Source organism: Dermatophagoides farinae, chromosome 8 (genome assembly GCF_024713945.1).
Source record: "Dermatophagoides farinae isolate YC_2012a chromosome 8, ASM2471394v1, whole genome shotgun sequence".
In the NCBI taxonomy this organism is placed as follows: domain Eukaryota; kingdom Metazoa; phylum Arthropoda; class Arachnida; order Sarcoptiformes; family Pyroglyphidae; genus Dermatophagoides; species Dermatophagoides farinae.
Window position 1 is genome coordinate 3,930,931 of NC_134684.1, and position 21,377 is coordinate 3,952,307.

At 36.6% G+C, this 21,377-nt stretch overlaps 8 protein-coding genes and 1 long non-coding RNA gene across 10 annotated transcripts; 5 read left to right on the forward strand and 4 right to left on the reverse strand.

Annotated features, from left to right (window-relative positions):
* Positions 1 to 27: 27 nt before the first annotated feature.
* On the forward strand, positions 28 to 749 carry MagR (Iron-sulfur cluster assembly 1 homolog MagR). The gene is made up of 3 exons (XM_047059516.2): positions 28 to 233; positions 291 to 344; positions 410 to 749. The coding sequence occupies exons 1-3, from the start codon at positions 141 to 143 to the stop codon at positions 662 to 664; spliced, it is 402 nt and encodes a 133-aa protein (XP_046915472.1). The 5' UTR covers positions 28 to 140; the 3' UTR covers positions 665 to 749.
* LOC124496053 (uncharacterized) lies at positions 652 to 2,343 on the reverse strand. Its single transcript, XM_047059513.2, has 2 exons — positions 1,274 to 2,343; positions 652 to 1,211 (listed from the first exon to the last, which is right to left on the reverse strand). The coding sequence occupies exons 1-2, from the start codon at positions 2,160 to 2,162 to the stop codon at positions 793 to 795; spliced, it is 1,308 nt and encodes a 435-aa protein (XP_046915469.1). The 5' UTR covers positions 2,163 to 2,343; the 3' UTR covers positions 652 to 792.
* Positions 2,341 to 3,810, forward strand: Tap42 (immunoglobulin binding protein Tap42). The gene is made up of 4 exons (XM_075733421.1): positions 2,341 to 2,579; positions 2,641 to 3,419; positions 3,490 to 3,638; positions 3,696 to 3,810. Exons 1-4 carry the CDS (start codon positions 2,454 to 2,456, stop codon positions 3,734 to 3,736), a joined length of 1,095 nt encoding a protein of 364 aa, XP_075589536.1. The 5' UTR covers positions 2,341 to 2,453; the 3' UTR covers positions 3,737 to 3,810.
* Positions 3,778 to 6,481, reverse strand: LOC124496052 (serine/threonine-protein kinase STK11). The gene is made up of 7 exons (XM_047059512.2): positions 5,232 to 6,481; positions 4,999 to 5,175; positions 4,812 to 4,944; positions 4,559 to 4,746; positions 4,368 to 4,502; positions 4,017 to 4,306; positions 3,778 to 3,954 (listed from the first exon to the last, which is right to left on the reverse strand). Exons 1-7 carry the CDS (start codon positions 6,080 to 6,082, stop codon positions 3,824 to 3,826), a joined length of 1,905 nt encoding a protein of 634 aa, XP_046915468.1. The 5' UTR covers positions 6,083 to 6,481; the 3' UTR covers positions 3,778 to 3,823.
* Positions 6,482 to 6,578: 97 nt separating this feature from the next.
* LOC124496172 (L-gulonolactone oxidase) lies at positions 6,579 to 8,555 on the reverse strand. Its single transcript, XM_047059664.2, has 5 exons — positions 8,461 to 8,555; positions 8,087 to 8,409; positions 7,308 to 8,027; positions 7,001 to 7,253; positions 6,579 to 6,946 (listed from the first exon to the last, which is right to left on the reverse strand). Exons 1-5 carry the CDS (start codon positions 8,470 to 8,472, stop codon positions 6,713 to 6,715), a joined length of 1,542 nt encoding a protein of 513 aa, XP_046915620.2. The 5' UTR covers positions 8,473 to 8,555; the 3' UTR covers positions 6,579 to 6,712.
* Positions 8,556 to 8,779: 224 nt separating this feature from the next.
* On the reverse strand, positions 8,780 to 14,724 carry LOC124496174 (uncharacterized). 2 transcript variants are annotated; one of them, XR_012832372.1, is made up of 5 exons: positions 14,297 to 14,724; positions 11,581 to 14,222; positions 11,340 to 11,513; positions 10,140 to 10,786; positions 8,780 to 10,059 (listed from the first exon to the last, which is right to left on the reverse strand). It is a non-coding gene; the product is annotated as an uncharacterized LOC124496174 (long non-coding RNA). The 2 variants fall into 2 exon arrangements; XR_012832371.1 differs by having other exon boundaries at positions 8,780 to 10,786.
* Positions 9,641 to 10,903, forward strand: LOC142597740 (uncharacterized). Its single transcript, XM_075733285.1, has 2 exons — positions 9,641 to 10,021; positions 10,090 to 10,903. The coding sequence occupies exons 1-2, from the start codon at positions 9,809 to 9,811 to the stop codon at positions 10,807 to 10,809; spliced, it is 933 nt and encodes a 310-aa protein (XP_075589400.1). The 5' UTR covers positions 9,641 to 9,808; the 3' UTR covers positions 10,810 to 10,903.
* RhoGAP100F (Rho GTPase activating protein at 100F) lies at positions 9,696 to 21,074 on the forward strand. Its single transcript, XM_047059662.2, has 6 exons — positions 9,696 to 9,829; positions 10,936 to 11,105; positions 11,173 to 14,737; positions 18,422 to 18,582; positions 18,674 to 18,860; positions 18,934 to 21,074. The coding sequence occupies exons 2-6, from the start codon at positions 10,947 to 10,949 to the stop codon at positions 20,637 to 20,639; spliced, it is 5,778 nt and encodes a 1,925-aa protein (XP_046915618.2). The 5' UTR covers positions 9,696 to 9,829; positions 10,936 to 10,946; the 3' UTR covers positions 20,640 to 21,074.
* LOC124496171 (uncharacterized) lies at positions 14,802 to 18,390 on the forward strand. Its single transcript, XM_047059663.2, has 3 exons — positions 14,802 to 16,639; positions 16,706 to 17,760; positions 17,827 to 18,390. Exons 1-3 carry the CDS (start codon positions 15,472 to 15,474, stop codon positions 18,094 to 18,096), a joined length of 2,493 nt encoding a protein of 830 aa, XP_046915619.1. The 5' UTR covers positions 14,802 to 15,471; the 3' UTR covers positions 18,097 to 18,390.
* Positions 21,075 to 21,377: the final 303 nt, after the last annotated feature.

A 21,377-nucleotide genomic window follows, 5' to 3' on the forward strand; every position in this document is an offset into this window, starting at 1 on the left:
CAATGTCGTTTGTTTATTACTGATGAAATAGAAGGACAGCATAATTATCAATCACCAAATGGTTGCATTTATAGAACACATGAATAACGGTTCTTATGGTATCGAATAATTTATCTGGTCGCTAACTTTTTCCATGACAAATGTCGGCAGCAAAAAGAACATTCACGGCTGCTGTACGAGCCGTACAGGTTCAACGTGATTCAAATCGTAAATTGAGATCAGCAATATCAATGGTAAGTTATTTTGTAGATTATCGAGTAACCCCATCATTCATTCGATTAATCATATAGACACCGAATGCAATTAAACGAATCAAAAGCTTAATGCTAGAACGGCCGGATGTTGTAAGTTGACAATTTTATAATATCAAGTTGACCTAGATTATGTATTCTTATTTGCATATATTCAGATCGGTTTACGTATCGGTGTCAAACAACGTGGATGTAATGGCCTCTCCTATCAGCTGGAATATGCCACTACTAAAGATAAATTCGACGAAGAAGTTGTTCAAGATGGTGCTCGATTACTAATCGATCGTAAAGCTCAACTATCATTACTTGGCAGTGAAATGGACTATGTAGAAACAAAATTATCAGCTGAATTTGTATTCAATAATCCGAATATCAAAGGAACATGTGGTTGTGGTGAAAGTTTTAGCATATAACATTTTTTTTATTTATTTATTTAAGGCAATACATTAATATTCGAAAAATTTAATGACCGAAAAAATAAAACAATGGTCTTATGTACAGTGTATATTACAATTTTTTTTTGTATTATAAGACAAAATAATCAGAACAATGAAGAAGCAGAACTTTGGCTTACGTAGATAATGGCACCGACAAAGTTAATAGCTGCAGCTAATACAAACACAGGTAACCAACGACCATGCGATTGAGTGACCAGTTCCGCTGTAAGTGGGCCACATAAAAGGCCAGGTATAGTGGCTATCGTATTTGATATGGCGAATGTTACACCAGCGTGATTAGGAGCTACATCTGTATGATTACTGAGATGGCCAGCTGCGTTTAATGCACAAAATGACATGGCCATACATATGATCACTATGGCTAACCACAATGTTTTGAGAGAACAAAATAACAGCATACATAGACCAGCGCCAAATAGACCAACACCAGTCATCAAACGTCGAACTGACAATATTGACCATTTACGTTCAGAAATCAGACTGTCGGCAAGATGTCCGGCTCCTACAAACAAAATAAAGAATATCGATAAATATCAAAGTTATGATTAATCAGTGGATACTTACCAATACCAGCCATAGAGTTCATAATGTAAGGCAAGGCTGTCAGTGATAGGGATTTTTGGTCGGCTGCCAAGTATCGTGAAAGGTAATATGGTAACCATTGCATGATAATATAGCTAGACCAATTCATGGCGAAATGAGCCAAATATATGGCCCATAATGGCCAACGTGTCATCAATTCTGACCAGTGAACGTGGCAACGATTATTGTTAGTTAATCGACTACTTTTTGAACCATCATTAATCATAAGAGGTGCTTCCAAATCACCAGTTGGCCGATTATTACTGGTAGATGATACAAGATCGTCGACAAGATGATTGGTACGATGAAAGAATCGAAACCAGAACATTAGCCAGAACATGCCTAATGTGCCCATTGTATAAAACATGAATGGCCAGTAAACATGCGATGTGACCAAAGCAGATACGGTTTGTCCGACTGTGCCGGCAGATATAAGATAGCCGAAAGCCCGGGATCGTTGTGAAATTGGAACATTGGCTGCGAATAACTGATAGATCATGGGCAGACCTAGTCCTTCGCCCAAACCTAACAATATACGGAACACAATGAATAGGTAAATGTTGGAGGCAATCATTGGAGTGACCAGCGTAGACAATGACCAGAAAAATATGGAAATGGTGAGAACATTACCAGCTCCATATCGGGAAGCTACATTGCTCACAATCATCTGACTAGTGATGTAACCGATAGCAAACGAACTCAATATCCAGCCTTGCCAATGGATCGACCATCCAAATTCATTGGCCATTGGTATGATAGCGATTGGCATGATGACACGATCGGCCGAATTGATCAGATTGGCCACCGTGCAAAGACATATTAATCGATTGATTGCCGTTCTTGGCCATATCGAAACGATCGAAAATTTCATGACTACTGTTGCTTATTAAGCTTTATTGTGAGTATTTATCATTCTGACCACGATTGAATTAACCATCAGAATGAATAACAAATGAAAAATTGAAATTATTCTAAAAATCACAAAATACAAACACAAACACAAACACAGTTTGACACGCATACAATAATCGCATGTGCTATTTTGACCTATGTAAGTAATTGGTGTATTTTTGCTTGTTCTTTTTGATCTGGATTATAACGATTTCATATTTCATAAATGTTTACAATTTTTTTTTGATTCACCGTAGCCATAACGACAATCATGTCATCAATACGCCAAGATGAAAATGAATTACATGAATCGCTAGCATCATCATTCCAAAAAATTCTAGATATAAATGAAGAACTAAATCATAGCTCTATGTCGACAAATGATCCGAAATATCAGGCAAGTTTTTTCAATTGACGATTTTCAATTAAATCAATGAGAATGGTTATGATGATAATAGGAAAAAGTGGCTGATGCCATCGAACGATTGGAAAAGATGACCAAGAACATCAACACATTGGCTATTTTCAGTGCCAACGAAACGATGGATGAGATTCAGACCGAACATCTCAAATATCTGTTGTTGCCCGCTTTGTTGGCCGATTTTACTTTGAAAAATCAACGTTATGATCGTGTACAAGTGTTGGAAACAGGACAAATCTATTACAGAGATTATATTCAACGTCTTAATGATTATCAGTTCTGCGATGTTAACCTCAACACTAATAATGACGAAGACGAAAGTAAAACCAAGTCTGTTGCAAGTAGTACCAATCAAGTGGATTTATTGTTAAGGCAAGCACAAGCAAGAGAATCAAAAATCCAACGATATCGGCAGATGAAACAGCTAGAATCAGAATTGGAACAGCTAAAACAGTTGATTATTGACCAACAACATTCCGGTGATGAAGATGTTGAGAGGCAATTCTATCTGAAATTAATTCGTCGATGGCTCCAACAGGCCATTGATGAATTAAGTGCTATCGAAGCCGAAATGCCTATGGTCAAAATGCGTGCTGCAATGTTGAAAATGTCCACCGTCACATCGGACGATACGGATAAACTAGATAGAAGGAGGCAACCTTCATCAAAACCGCTTACGCCGATCATTTTGACCAAAAATCGACTGCAAAAACAAGTGTATGGAGCAGGATATCCATCCATGGCCACCTATTCGGTCGATGAATTTGTACAGCAAAAAATAAAAGAAGGCAGTCTTCAATTGACCGATAAAAACATGTATGTTCCATTATCATATTGATATGATATCAAATTGATTTGACAATTTTTACATTTATCTTGTACATAGCTATAACAATTCATTGTACGATTGGGCCAATAATCCAGAGAAGAAAAAAATGGAAGAACAAACGGAAGAAGAATCCAAAGAACTATTAATCGAACAGGATGATGAACGAGAACTGGCTCGATTACGAAAATGGGATGATTGGAAAGATGGTGAGTCAGTTTTTTTTTGATAGAATCTTTTAAATATATTTTTTGTGTTTACAACAGACCATAAGAGAGGAGAAGGAAATCGACAAAACATGGGATAACAGATTCATTTCATTTTTGTATAGTCATAGAGCATTGATTTGAGCTTAATAAAATATGCTTTTAAACACTTTTATTTCAATTTTTTGTTATTTGTGCGATGATCGTAAACCTAAACAGTTGAGAAAACGATTTGTACGGGTCAATGCTTCGAAACCGGTCGATTGACTACGAGCCGATTTGGATTTGTGCAATTTGAATAATGAGGCCAGATTTGTTGCTAATATTATTAAACAGATTTAAAAAAAAACATCAATGAGAAAAACAACAAAACCAACTTACATATAGTGGATGCACGTGATTGTTTCGATGTACGAGATGCATTAGATACGAATGAATTGACTGTTAATTCGTTCATACGAGAATTGGACCATTCGGTTGTATCGGAGGCTGAAACCGTAGCATATTCAAATTCTTCATCATCATCATAGACGGCTAATTCATCACCACAACTACCGTTATGTAATTGCCATAGATATGGTAGAACCGACATGGAACGTAATTCATCACCGCCTGGTTTACATGGTATCCGAACAGGTTGTTCTATTCGAGGATGTTTTTTTCTTACCCAACTAGTAAGGATTACCGGACAAAGTTTAAAAAGAGAATCTCATTAAATCAAGTCTAACTTACTCATGTTGCTTAATCTGCTGGATGGAAATTCGTTCATCGGGTTCTTTGCATAGCATGGCTCTGACCAGATCGGAAAGAAGATAATCCATTTCGGCCGGTATGATTAGATCAGCTTTGCTTATGTTGTCGTATAAGCTAAAAAATAAAAAGAAACAATAAAACAATTTTTTATGATAATTTTTCTTACATACCGATAGATATTATCTCCTTGAAATGGATACTTTCCTGTCGTAATGTTGAACAAGGTGACACCAGAAGCCCAGATATCCACTTTGAATCCGCTGAATTTTGCTCTGCCATCAGCTATTTCAGGCGGCTGAAATGCTGGCGATCCTTGACTGGTAGAGATCATATCATCTTGCTGGAATCTATCTAACATCTTTTTCCAACCAATGTTGACATGTTTTGATCATAATCAATTCAATAATTGAATCAATAGCTTACCTCGGAAACACCAAGATCGGTTATCTTGATGACACCACCATTGCTGAGCAATAGATTGCCCGGTTTGATGTCCTTATGAATAATGCCTTGGCTATGAAGATATTCCAAACCATTGACTAGCTGTACAAAATAACTGGCAACAAATTCTCAATTAAAATTTAACAAACAACAGGATATTGAATTTTACCCATGAGCTTGATGTATTGGTAACCGTTTTGTAGTGGGTACAGAATCCAAAAGCTCTTGTAGAACGGCTACACAATATTCCATGATGATGTACATTTTTTCTTTAACATCATCATATATTACATCGTATAGTTTGACCAGATTTTCGTGGTTCAATTTTCGTAACAGTTGTATTTCGCTATTTTAATGTGATGGACATAAATGAATTGTAAAAAAAATCGATAATAAACTTACCGTTGTACATTTTGTTCACCGTTCGGTATTTTACGTAGACGTTTTTTCTTCATTATCTTGGCTGCTCTACGTTCCAATGTTTCTGTATCGAGCACTTCTTTTACTTTGGAATAGGAACCTTCACCGACAACATCACCAAGCAAGTATTTGGAAACGAATTTTACTTTTCGTCGTTTCTTTTCATATAATATTTCAGAAGAATTGACTCGATGATAGGAAAGGGGTTTATCCTGTATAGATACCGCCGCTATGGCTGATCCACCAGTGGCTGATACACCATGTACTGGTTCGTGTTCGAAAAGCAATGATTTTTCATATAGAAAACCATCGGCACCCAAACAGCCATCGAGCATTTCCTCTTCAGTAATGGGGGGAGGTGTTACAAACAAAGGTCTTCGTTCATCGCAGACATCTTTTTCATCGTCATTGTCATCATGGGCCAATTGAATAATCGGTATGGTAGCAGTATTCGACACTGTAACCGCCGGTATTTTGGCAGAATGCCCTTGGTCGGATGATGATGATGATGGGCTAGTGTGGCCACATTGTTTATCCCTATTGTTTGGATTATCACTCGATTTGTTCATATCACAATTATTGTTATCGTTTGGCACAATCAAATCCACTTGACATTTGTTATCCGAAGTGCATGAAAGTTTTTTCTTCACTCGTTTTGTAGATTCGGATCGTTGATCATCGTCATCGCTAGCGCGGGCATATTCTGGCTGTACATTTTCATCACTTGGATTTGATATAGAAATATTTTCACCCATTTCTTCAGTGACAATCGGATCTATTGTAACCGTTGATGATTCGGCAGCTGTCAACGATGATGATGATGATGACTGCATTGCAATCAATATATTGATGACAAGAGTATCAATGAACAGAAATGACAATGCCGATTATATACATGACAATATAACTTAATAATAAATGGCTATTATTGTGGCAATTGCATTAACAGTAGTGGACATTCGAAGTTTATATATGTGTGGCGTATGTCTGTTTGTCAAGAACCGATTGATAGGACGATCTGTAAATAAAGATAATATGTTGACAATAAAATAAATGGCTCTTTGGGTCGTATAAAATTGATGTTTTTTTTGTACGACATTCATCCATTCATTGTTGATATATTCTCAGCAATTTTAGTAAAGGCTTGTCGCCAATTCAATCGGATTCTCCAATGTTTACAGATCATCTCCACACAGCTATCAGCACATCCAATATACACACACACACATATACATAACACATGACACACAAAGGCGTCTTAACAAGAGAAAGTGAAAATCGATCGTAGAATCGATTATAGCGTTCATCATATCACATGGAACATCGTCATAAAGTTTAAAAATGTCAAAATTTCTTTTGTTTGAAATGAAAGAAAAACGGCAGTAAAAATGATTATTTTTTCGATGAATTATGATAATTAACAAAAATAGGCTAAAAAATGGATTTCATATAAATAACTGGGATCAGTGTAAAGATTGAGACAAATCCAAACTACCATCACCACCTTGGACGTTAGTAAACATTTTAGATTCATTATGGTCACTGGTGGCTATTGTGCTAGTCGGAAATGTTGAAAAGATTCGATCAAGATATGAATTGAAAAATAGTCGATTTGGATCCAATCTTTTGCGTATATGAGCCCAATATCGGAAATGCGGATACATTCGAACCAAATCAACGGCCGTTTCTCGATGATTCTAAGAGAATGTGGTCATAGACATATTTAAGACAAAATAGTCTTACACACTTACCTTGGCCCAATGAGGCCGTCCTCCGTTTCGTTTCATAATCTCTTCATAACGATTCCAATAATCGGTATGGTCAACATGTCGTCCATATGGTCGATATGAGATAATGTTAATGTATGTTGAATCACGACCATAACTTGGCGCAAGATAGATGGAAGATGGTTGAACAAATCGAACTTCGATAGGAAAATGTGCGTATAGGCCACCATGATCGATTGCTGCTTTTAGCTCGCGTAACACTTGACTTGTCTTGTTCCTAAATATCATTATGTAGAATTGAGATTTTTTTTATACTGAAAATGTTTCATACCTGGGAATGGACCATTCGTTGACGTGTTGAGCGAACAGGCATTCGAAATTAAAAACTTTATAACTAATGTCCATTTGGACTTGATTTGATGAATAAAGCAGCCAGAATGCTAATCGATTGATGGTGGGCACTATTGCCGGCGCATAAGTTGATAGCCAATAAGCGAATTGAAGTAGATGATAGCCAACACCATATTTAATGATCCAGTCGAAAATTTTCTGAAGCATATCACGTTCTGAATGAAGTCGATATTGATTTACCAAATCCACTCCGTATTGATCAGTTATTTCATACGGTTGTTCTGATTTGTATAGATTAAGAAATGCACCTTTCACTTTGTTCGTTATGGAAACAGAAACATAATCGGTATGTGGAAAGTAAAGAAAACGGAAATGATCACATGATTCAACATTCTCATCCAATCGATCAAGTACATAATCTAATCGGCTGGGATACGTTAGTTGATGTAAAAAGAATTTAGGCTCACATCGAATAGTGACTTCTAATATGATACCCAATGCGCCTAGGCCACATAGTACAGAATTGAAGACATCATTATGTTGAGTGCCAGATTCTTTTGAACAAGATATTATGTCTCCTGAAGGTGTTATCAAACGCATAGCTACCACATAATCGGCTATGATGCCCGTTTGATAACCAGTTCCGTGTGTGCCAACCGATATGACTCCAGCCAATGCAGATTCCGATATTGAACCTAGACTGACCATATGATTAACACATATTCGAAAAAAAATTAAATGACAATAAATATGGCTTACACAGGCAACGCTAGTTCATTTTCTTCAAGTAATTTATTCAATCGATCAAGATGAATACCGGCTTGGACTGTGACAAGGCATTGTTGTCGATCAATATAAAGAATGTTTGAAAAACGTTCCATCGATATCATATAATCAGATGAACAACATAGATCAGAGGGAGAATTACCGCATCCAACTACACGGATTCGTTTCTTTTCAGTTTTGGCTAAATAGAGAATCTCACGAATTTCATCGATTGTTTCTGGGATAAAAAACAATTCTGGCTCACATTGATAAGTACCGGACCAATTTTTAAATTGATATCCAGCCACTGCTATTCGCTAAATATCAAGGTATATTTTTAATTCATGTTACATTCAAATATAACTTACCTCTAAATCCATATTAGATATTAAATTAGGAATCCGATCTGATTTTAAATGACAGCGAACACATGTATTGATCAAAACAAATCCGATCACGTGATCAATGTGTCCTTGGCAGTTGATTTTGGTTTGTTTTCATTTCACATGGACAGATGGCTGAATGTATGAATGAAATAAATTCAAATGAGCTATACACGATTTTTTCAGCAGCAGATCGAATAAAGTCAAAGAAAATGTTGTCAATATGGATTGAATGATTTTCCAATTATAATTGATTATTATTATTATTGTATCAAATGCAATTTATTTCTTTGTTTAACCTCTATTTTTGTAAGGTATATGGGGGGGTTTGATTTATTAAACATTAATAATAAACGATAATGATAATAATTTATTCCATCAACCATATACTTAATTATGGAATCCTGTTGATTCGAACATCATTGTCAATTTGATATAAAAAAAAACATATCCATTCGTTTGCTAAAAAAAATTGAATTATTCATAATGAATCATTCATAGACAATTTTTGAATGCGCGCGCGACTGACCCTTGAATCATAATTTAGAACAACACGACCGAGAATGATTCGTTCGAAATGAACTTGATGAGAAATGATTTTAGCTATAGCCGGCTGTTATCTTCAAATAAAAAAAACGGGTTGCAATATTGGGCGCATGTTCCAGAATATTTTGATCCGGGAGCCACTACCACCCACATGCTATCGAGTCGAGGTCGCAATCTGTTGTATTTGTGTGTGTGTGTGTGTGTGTATTACAGGATACAGTGGCTGAATTTCTAGGTCCAATTGAAATTCTGGCTCATAACTGCTGCTGTTTATGAGTGTTTTGAGCCAAAAAAAAGTAGTGATGATGACCAACAAACCAATTCTCACCCACCATTAACTGAAAGAATGGATGAATGAATGACAGGCACTCATACTCACTAAGATTTCTGCTGCCGTATAAGGCCATTGGATTTGGCCAGTCTTTGGGCTCAATAAATTTTTTTGGCCATTAAATTATTGCCCAATTTCGACAAATTTTTGTTTGTTGTCGTTAAGAATTTCCATTTGGTCAGAGTAACAATGAAAATGATAAAATTAATTGCATTTGGTCTATATATATTCGATTAATGTTGTTAGGCCGATAACATATAAAATGCGATCGTAGAATTTGTATATTTCGTCATTTAATAAAATTCTGTGTTTGTTGTTAATAAATCTGAATTTTTTTCTTCAATAATCATCTCACAAGTTCAAAAAGTGTTGTTTTTTTTTGGTGGTGGTGGGTGGTAGTGATAATTAACCAAGATCGAAAGCCACAAAGCGATATTATCTATTCACACAACATAAATGTCTGCCAACGCAGTAAAAGTAAGTGATGATTCAAATGATGATGGTGGTGGTCCATTACGTTTGTTATTGTTGATATTGTTGGTCGCTCGTGTTCCTATTTGTATGATATTGTGTATTATTGAAAATATTGCCTATAAACGTCAATATCAAGGCTTTCTAGGTGATCGATTAGGTTTGAATGAAATTAATATATCATATCAACGGGAAAAGGTAAGTCACCATTTTTTAGTGATGATGATCCAATCTAACTATTAACCGTTATATTATAACTGGATTAGTATTATCTTCTGGTATTGACTACTATAATGATCGCATACTATCTTCTTACCAATATTGCTGGTTTAATATCAATAATTAGTCGACATTGGGTTATGTATGTTACGTTTGTAACATTCAATTTGGTCTGTATTTTTCTCGACGTAATAATGGCCTCTCATTTACATAAGACACGGTTCTGGATCCTGATGGCTATCAGTCTGATAGTCTCCATTATTGCTATCAAATTCTGTATGCAAATATCGGCCAATTGGTCACAAGGAATTGAAATATGGCCCGTTTTGACCACATCGACCAAAGCATCATCGATTCGCATTACATTACTGGTTTTGGATATTGTACGTTTATTGGCCATTATTATCCTTTTAATTGGTGCAAATCGTTCGTATCACCGATCTCATCAAGGTCTTTTTGTGGGTGTAGATGCTGACGTACAACGTACCAAGATCATTTTGTTTCTATTGAGCGTTTTGGCCATGGCAATTTACGTATTTGCCAATGTATATAGCATATTGGCCCTCATGTACAATCGAACATCGATGTTGATCACATGTGTCATATTCAACATATTATGTTTGATACTAGATTCAATAATCACAAATAAGGTTCGACAATCATATCGTCCAATGTGGTTGGCTATCGTATTATCTGTAGTGACCATCATACTGTCCATTTGGTTCATCATAATGGATAGTAGCCCTAAAAAGGAAACGAACAATTAAAAGCTTGATTAGTAGTGTGATCATCACAAAACACAAATATATAAATTCATATATTATGCATGCCATTAACAATGTATTTATTTCTGTTCCATGACTGATCCATTGATTCTTTATTGTTTCGATTAGGCGTGATCACAATGTATCAGACAAATCTTGCTGCTCAACAGCAGCCACAACAGCAACCAATGCTGGTTATGCAGCCAACGGTTGCAGCTACGGCCGCATATCAACAGCCATCACAACAACCCAATTTATCAAATTCATTGATGGCATTATGCTGTGGCGGTTGTCGTAAGGTAGGCACGGTAAAAACATACACAAAGGAAATTCCTGGTTTAATTTGCTTTTCCCATACCAACATAGAATGCTCATGGTTTCACCCATCCGCAAACGCAGCTATTGAATCCATCAGTTAGCAATAATTATCTATATCAGCAGCATTTTCAACATCTACAACAACCAAAACAACAACGTTTACAGCAGCAACAGGCTAATGCGAATACTACGGTTATGGCATCACCAGCACCCACCTCATCATACGTACCAGGATGCGGCGGTCAACAACGTTATGTTGGTAGTATGGCTACCACTTACGTTATACCAAATCAGCAACACCAATCACAGCAACATCCATCATCACAACAGTCGCAATTAATAACACAGCATCTGAATGTCATGTCACCATCGCGTACGGCGGGAAGTGCCTGTGGAACGATAACCGCTCAGCAACATCAATATGGAAAGCAATCATCACCATCAAATGGGCCTTACCATCATCATGGACACGATATACGTGGTGGTGGTGGTGGTAGAATAGTATCTGATATGATGGTCATCGCACAACCGGATTCATTTCGTCGAATATCAGGACTAACATCCGATGTGTTCAGGCAAATCGAACAAGTGGAACAACAATTTGATCCAAGTTCGTTGGCCAGCACTCAATATGCTGAAATGGAACGTCGAGGTGAAATGATTATACGTATATTATCACCAACGCAAATATTACCACAATGGCTAGATGATACGTTACGTCGTTTTGGTGATGGTGTATCATTGCCTTCGTGGATACAATTTGTCGAAATTATCAAACGACCGGGCCAAACATTGGGTCTATACATTCGTGAAGGTGATGGCCTTTATACCATGGACGGTGTGTACATATCACGCATTGCACTCGAATCACCTGTTTATCAATCGGGCTGTCTTCGTGTTGGCGATGAAGTATTGGCCATAAATTTTGTTGATGTATCTCGAATGTCATTAGATGATGTTGTTCTCATCATGTCCATACCTAGACGATTAATATTGACGATTCGTTCGAGACCATTGAATGCAGAGCATATGCTCACTAATCGTAGTATCTATGGAACTGGCATGTCTGATTCCTGTTATTACGATACGGTGGCTGGCGATATCTATAGCCGCGTAGATGATCTACGAAGTAAACCAGTAGTAGTCGTCAAGCAACAACAGTCTACTGATCCATCTCTTATGTTGGATGAAGATGAAGAGGAAGAGGTATTTCAGGCAGCATCGGCTGCAGCGGAAGCCGGTCTACTGGATGATCCAAGCACAGCGGCAGCAGCTGCTGTTGCAGCATTACAGGATCCAACACCGGCTAAAGCTGCGGCAGCAGTAGCGGCTGTCAACGAAATCATGGTACGAAGTGGTAGTTCCCTTGAATTGTATGGTAGTAATGCTGGTTCAAGTCTGATGATGACAACACGATCACGGCGAAATCGACGCCTATTCACATCGGACAATTTGGCCGATCTTTATCAATCAGAAACCGAAAGAGCAATAGCTAATAGCAATCTCTATGCCAACATTCAAGGTACCAGAAGTGGTAAATTATCTTCGAGCCCGCTTATGACCACAGTCAATCAAAAACCGATTCGTACACCATTATCATCATTGTATCATGGTCGATTGGCACATCATGGATCACGATCAAGATCGGCCACTGGACGATTGATGCGTACATCAAGTGAACAGATGCTTTATGGTGGTCTACATCAGGATCCGGGAGAACAGATTGATCATTTTCTACAACGTTATCAGTCATTGAAACAGATGCAACGTGGTCATCGACCTATGCGAACCCGACATCATAGTCTTGATCATTCGTCCATGTTGAGTAATTCATATTCCACACAATCATTGATCGGAGCAATGCCCAGTTCTAATTATCGCGATATTTCACATCAACATGGAATGGCCATACCATTACCAGGTATGGCCGAAGCTGTAGCTATTGCTCGTCGTCGATATCTTCGAGGTGAAACCAATATTGATTCTTCTGGCAATCTGTTTGATAGAAGTTATTCGGATACTGAACAACAATATGGAGAAATAACGGATCGTTTTAATCGTAGCAATTCGTTACCTCGAACGCCTGGACTAAGCGGCCGTCATTCTCACCATCGTGCTAGCAGTAGTTTATCGAATCGGCTACAACAATTGGAACAATTCTATTCATCAACCAAAAGCCATGGACTACGATCATCTGCTCGACCACATTCAGCTATGGCTGGTAATTATGATGCCCAAGACATTGCTACTGATTCTTCCACAGCTGATATGCTTTCACGAATGCGTCGTACTGGTCAAAATCGATATTCAGGACAAGGAACTGGGGCCGCCTCACAATTGATGTCATCAACTCGATTGGATTCATTACGTGCAAGTCTAGCTGAATCATCATCATCGGAAGATGTCCTGGCCAAAAGTCGTAGTTCATCGCGAACTGCAGCTACCGCTGCATCAACATCGGCCATATATGAAACGATTCGTAAAAGTAAAATGGCTCAAGACCTACAGCAACCACAATCCGGTCGATTAGCAGCAGCAGCTGCTGCTGCTGCTGGTTCTACTACAGATGATATGAAATCTCGTTTCTCAAGTTTACAGATCTCACGACATTCTTCAGATACACATGGATTCAATCGGCCACCATATGATGACATGTTGGACACATGCCATACACAGCAACAGCCACAAGTTTCATCGGCTACAACATCGTTAATAGGTCAAATATCAACACGTCCATCGCGCATATTAATGATTGATCCAAGTGGATTTCAACAATATGGTCCAGATCTACATAGACAAACAACGGCAACTATTGGTACAGGCGGCAAAAATGATGGCCAAATTGCTGGATACAGTGGATTATTGGTCATACATTTACTTGGGGTACGTGGTCTTCAATTGGACCATTTGATCGCAACCAAAAGTGTAACATCAAAGACGGGAGCCAAACGAGTTCTATATTCAGTGGTCGAATGTGATCGGATATACAAAGCCAGAACCGTAGCTGTACAATCACATGAGAATAATAGCTCGAATTTCGATTGGGATGAAGTGTTCGATATTGATCTTTTCGACACGAAAGAAGTGTCATTCCTATTCTATACGTGGGATCAATCACTGCCTGATTTGAATATGCGTCATAAACAATGTTCCAAAGGAACTATACACTTACCATCGATACCGGCATTGACCAAACAACATGTTCATGCATTCGAGCTTCGGCTATATGATACACCTGGTGCCATGTTTTATATTAAACTTGAATATCATGATTTAATTACCACATTCAAACGATCGAAACGTGATCATAAAAGTGGTGTACGTACAAGTAGATCATCAATGAGTGGACCACGATCATCGACTATTGGTGAACAACCATTATTTGGTGTTGATCTTGAAACAGTTATTGCTCGTGAAGCATCAGGATTTTCGGTACCACTTATTATTAAAAGATGTTGCGAAGAAATCGAACAACGTGGCCTACATATGTTGGGCATTTATCGTCTTTGTGGTTCATCATTGGTCAAACGAACATTACGTGAATCATTTGAACGAAATGCATGGCTTGCTGATATTAATGCTGAGAATGTTCCCGATATCAATGTTATAACAAGTGAGTAATGTTTTCAGAATAAATTTTTCTATAGAGAATCTTTCCGAAAAGTATACCACATTTTCCCCTAAAATTCAATCATGTTCCGTTTATTTTTCTTCACCACACACAAATCGTTTATTCTGTGTTTCCATTGTTTTTGTTTTTATCGTCATCATCATCATCATCTTTTTACCACCGAATCTGGGACATAATAATAAGATTTTACTTTTCATTTTATTAATTTAATACATTTCTTATTTTGCATTTTTATGTTTGATTTATTTTATGCAAAAAAAAAACCGGTCAATTGTGTATTTAGTAGTATAATATAGTACACACATTCACAATGTATAATCTATTAATCGATTAATGGTCGATTAGTTTTGATTCACACTCATCTTTTCTTTGTGTGTGTGTGTGTGTGTGTTTATTGATTGAAACGTATATTGTCATTTTGTGTTCTATACGACTATTGTGACTAAATTTTATTTCATCATCATCTATATCTGATCAAACTTTTCTATGGACGATGATAAATGGACATATATTTGAAAATGAAATGAAATGATCATGAATGTTAAACATCAAATGTACAAATGAAATCAAAGCTTCAAAAGAAGACGACATTTTTCATTTGCAAATTTTTTTTCTTACATTTATTCATCAAGTTGTGTTGGCAATTTTTTTCGAAAAAAAGTGTTTTTTTTTATTGAAGATTTCAATTCGAATTGTATTCATTTTTCACTTTATCAATGTCATCATCACCGACTAGTGGTGAAGATAAAATTCATCTATCAACTTTAAACAAACAACGTTCTTCGATGATAACTATGGATAGTCATATTCCTAGTCCATCATCTATGGATTCTGGTTTTGAGTCGACCGGTTCGCCTATCAATTCCATGTTGCAAAAAACACAATCAATATCGGTGAAAGAGCAATCAACATTGAATAGTTTGAAAAATATCGAACGATCAGACGAATTGGACGTACAAACATTGGCAACCGTTATACAAGAAAATAATAAAGAATACATGGAAAATTTGAATCATATTATCGAAACATTTAATGCTAAACTAGGTTTGACTAATACCAAATCGAATGAACTGGTTGATGATCGTACTACAATCACTGATGGCAGTGATGATCATGAACCAATTTATCGACGTTCATCCTTGACAAATGTGATGAACCAGCCTTTAAGCAGCAACATCAAATCGACAACAACTGATCGGTCAGTCAATCTGGATCGTGGTGTATCTGGACGTAGAAATTCAACACAATGGCCAATCGGAACGAATCGTTCTTCACCGTTTAACATTGGATCTGGTCATTATCAAAAACAACAGCTACGACATTCTCGATTTTCAAATGTTAATCTATTATCAAAATCAGCTCCAATATCAGACAATTATTTCTTTGATGAAATAAACCGCGATAATAATGGTAAATGCAAATCATCATTCATGAACGAATGGAGATTAGCCAATAATTCGGGTTCATTTCTTAATCCGAATGCTAGCCATTTTTCACCTACAGATAATGATTATCAACAAGAGATTCGTTCGTCATCCGTGCACAAGAATGATTCAACTGGTAAGAAAATATCCGGCAAAGTAGACAAAGGAGCGTTGTTCGTATTGGATGAAGAATTTTTTGATCGCAAAGAACGAAACTCGAAAAATTTTCTCCAAATGCTGGCTGAAACAGGAGTTGATGATGATGGTCCATTCGGTGATTTTGATTCATCGTATAGTCAGTTACCATTCATGATGATACCGAGTACGGCTATTGAAAGTATGCATTCACCCGATTCGGGTCAATGTTTGAATTCGAATTCATCGTTTGGTAATATTGTTGCTTCGTCATTCATTAACGACATGAAACAGCAACGGTCATCGACAACTAATATCTCTGATGGTGAGTCCATTGTTGTTCATAGAAAATAGTTTATCAATCAATTTCTTATTTAATATTCATATATAGATTCATCATTCTCTTTCGATAATGTGTTGGGTAAAGGTTCGATTAGTAAAACTAAAGGAAGTAAAGTTGCCAATAATGATGAGCAGAAGCATATGGAACAACAATCGCAATTGGACACTAATCGATCACTTTTCGGTAATATACATGGGCTGAGCAGTTTGATCAATCAGCCTTCTGTTGTGGCAAGTGGCCATTCAAGCTTAATGGTTCCCTATTCACCATTATCAACTCCTTCATCTTCCAGTGAATCAAGTTCAATGTTGTTAGTTTTACAACAGCAACGTACTTATAATGCTAATGCCATTGCTTGTGTAAATGATGAATTGGAAGTTCGAGCTCGCAAACATCGAGAAGAGGCTAGCCGTGTTGATCAATGTCAATCGATATTTTCCATTAACCAATTTGAGTTCAAATCACAACGTTCTGTCACATATTCGGTCAAAGTATTTCTGGGTGGTGTATTATGGGATATGACCAATGAAGATATGTTGGAAGCATTTCGTCAATTTGGTGTTGTGGCCGTACAACGACCTGGTAAAGAAGTTCGGCCAAGCCGCTCAAGCCGAGATCTAAGCAAAGCTGGCTATTTGTATCTCATATTTGATGATTCAACATCGGTTGAACGTTTGATCAGTGTATGCAAAATAACATTCGATAATGAAGGCTCAAAATTCCTTTATCCGCTACAATCAAAACGTTCAAGAAAAACCAAGAATGTTCAGGTGATACCATGGGACAAAAATGATTCATTCCATTATCGTCCTGGATTTCCTCATCACGATACAATGGCCACCAACAATGCTGGAAACATGCATTCGATGATTGACGAAAGTCGAATGGTATTTTTGGGAGCTTTACACGGAATGATGAATTCTAAATCCATATTCGAAGCTTTACAAGAAATATTCGGTCCAGTTGACTATGTCATACTTGAAACTGATCGTTTTGATTATCCAATGGGTTTCGGTAGGGCTCAATTTGCTACGACATCTGCCTATCAACGAGCTATTAATGCACGTTTTGTCAAGGTGTTGTCATTACGTTTTAAGAAAACGGTATGTACAATACGTCATAAACTTTTTTTTGATGATTAATCCATTCCAAAAATGAATCTGAATCAGATTCAAGTTGATCCATTTCTTGCAGATCAAAAATGTTCGCAATGCCAGATTGAAAATGGTCCTGTCTATTGTTTTGAATGTCGCCATTATTATTGCCGCAATTGTTGGACTATGAGACATAATGATCCTGGCAAAGAATGGCATAAGATATTGATGAAAAAGGTTTCGACACCCATTAATGTTCCAGCTGCTATAGCTGCTTCTCCCAATAGCAACACTAATACCATCAATACCAACAATACCGGCATTACATCAACGAAATCCCATTGAAAATTGCCCGAATGTTTGCGTGTGTTTGTGTTTGAATGAGCAAAAGAGAATGAGATTCACTTGTGATTAGTGATTATATATGAGCTTATTATTCGGTTAATATTTTGTTTTATCATTGTTTTTTCGTTTATCCGGTTTTTTTTCCTCATTTCATTGATTTTTCTTTATAATATCATTTAGATTATCTTGTTCTTTGAGTTTATTTTGTTTATTTGATTTATCTCTTTTGTTCAACACACACCACCCATATAAAACATTGATAGCAAGAAAAAAATAAATCTAATTTAACCCGTTTGCCTATAATCATAAATAAATTTCGTTGTAGGTTTGCTCAAAGACTATCTTCGTGAGCTTCCGGAACCATTATTCAATAAGGCCATGTTCGATATGATGGACGATGGTCTTAGTGTTTGTGTTCCAGATGATCCGGCCGGTAATGCTAAGCTTATGTTCTCCATACTGGAGTGTCTTCCTAAATCTCACCGGGTAAGTTGTATGCACGATACAACAACACGATTTGTTGGTTATATGAACAAAAGGATTAATTGATATACAACCAATTTTGATGTGTGTGTAGAATACGGTGTTATATCTGATGGATCATATTAAATTGATCCACATCAATTCCGACCGCAACAAAATGACCTCACAAGCATTGGCTATTTGTTTTGGGCCATTATTCTCGTGCCATGATCAATCTGATTCAGTGTATAAACCGATACAAGTGTTCAAATTTTTACTTGATATTTGGCCTCGCCGTAAAGGTTAGCAATTCATTTGATTTGCTTGAACATTTTGTTCATGTCTTTATATATTGTTATTATTGCATTAAAAAAGGAGCATTTAATTTGTTTAAAAAAATGGACGATGTTAATCAACAATCAATTGTGGATATTTCGGCTATGACAACCACAGCTGGTAGCACATCATTAAATTTGCCATCGAATACGACGACTATTACTTCCATTCGATCGCCATCATATCGATCGCCAATGGCCGATTTGACAAATAGCGTTAGCTCTGATCACCATCAAATACATCTTTACGATTCTCCACCTGATTCATCATATCGATTTCAGTCGAGTACTGGTTCACCAACTAAAATACCTTCAACGACAACAACAACGACTACATGGAGCAGCTCATTAATTACCAGCAGTACAACAGGTACAAGCAGTATTGGTGGTACTGGCCGTTTGTTACCATCCACTCAAAATGCTACACGAACCATATCCGCTTATTCATCGACAACCAATTCAGTATCCAAATATAAGGTTCCTGCCGGTTCAACCGGACCTTTAATTATAAATCCTGTTTCATCAAGTGTAACGGCTCCGATCACTACCGCCAGCATTACTATAACATCATCTAGTCGAATTAGTTCGATTGATTCAATTCTATCATCACCATATCGATCACAGTATGGCTTAACAACGACGACCACGGCGACAACAACGACAAGCAGCTTGGATAATTCAACCAGTGGTATTCGTACATCATCTCATCGATTCACCACCGCTATGTCTGATTATTATAACAATGATTTTTCTGTGGGCAGTAGTAGCATATCTTCACGTTCACCGTATTTGTCATCAATGCAAACGAATCAATATGGAGCTGTCGAAAGCGAAGTTATTGATCAGACATACAAAAAATATCTTAATCCATCGACAGCATCATCGACGTTGATTGGTTCAAGTGATGTAACAATTACATCCACAGCTTCTATAGTCACCGGTGAAGGACTGTATTCCACCGTTAATAAGCCATCATCATCGATTAGCACAACGAAACGATCCACATTGTTTGACGAAACGAATCGAACTAAGAATGATGATCCAATTGATTATAGTAGTAGTAAAGGTGGTGGTGTATTTTCACAATCATCCATCAGACATCGTTCATCATATCTAACAGATACTGATACATCATCATCATCATCTCCATATCATCATAATCATCAATCGCCTACAAAACCGCTTATAACTGGAACTGGGCCATCATCAACTCAGCTTTATCCATCTCGATTGAATAGCAGCACAACGAATAATTCATCGATTATTACTAGTTCATTTACGACCGGATATTCATCATCCATAGTTCCTTCTTCTTCATCGGCTCGTAATGTTGAAGATTTTGAATCGCTTAATACTTCTTCCAATAGTACAAGAAAGTTTGCCTCCTATACATCATCATCACCATTAACTTCAATGACCAATCATCATCAAGATAAAGATTTGTTTACTGGAAATGAATATACAGCAACACCATCGTTGAGAAAGATGAATACCAACACCAACACAGCCACAAATAGCTCAATAATCTCAACGATCAACAATGATGATTTGAATTCGAACAAAACTCATTCATTATTCGATACAGGTGATAGTGGTGGAATAACAACAACAACAACAACAACAACATCTGAAATGTATGGCCGATATCAAACATCAGGGGCCAGCAGTTCAAGACATTATTCTTCATCAAATGATTATCATCATCATAAAAATTTGGACATTGTCGATGATGATAATGTTCTTTAGGAAATGCAGAAAAATGAAACACTAGTTTGATATTTCTAGTTTTAAAAAAAGACTAAGTCTGCTTTTGTTGTTTTTATTATTTAGACACAAACACAACCAAAACATTTCGTTTATCTTCTTAAAACATGGTTTATTCCTGTTGCATGGGCTATTTATACACTTACTTGATGACACACAAAAAAAACATCCCCATTCTTTACAATAACCATTTTATCGTTGATCAGTGAATATTGACCTTTTATCATCAAACACACAATTGAATCGTTTACAAAACAAAACAAAACAAAAAAGTCGAATTTCATATTTATATAGCATTTTTCAGAGATTTGATTATTATTATTAAATTCTTTATTGACCTCTCTTACTCTTTCTCATCATTATGATAATAATAAAAATTGCTTGTTGTTGTGTGTGTGTGTGTGTGTGTACAATTCATCTTTGACTTGTTGGTACTGATTTTATTTTTCTATTTGACTTTTTTGTTTTTTCTCTTTTGGGTGATGATTTTTTTTGCCGTATTCCAACACCACCACCACCACTTTTAGATTGCCTTAAAGATAATTGTTCATCGATGATTGTTTCGTTTTGATTTTTATTTAATTGTTGATAAAATATGATAATTATGGTAATGATAATGATGGCCACAATGATTTCGATTATAATACTGAATCCGATAGCAATTAGTGTCCATAATCCACTTTTACTAGGTAGATTATTACAAAAATATCTTTGTAAAAT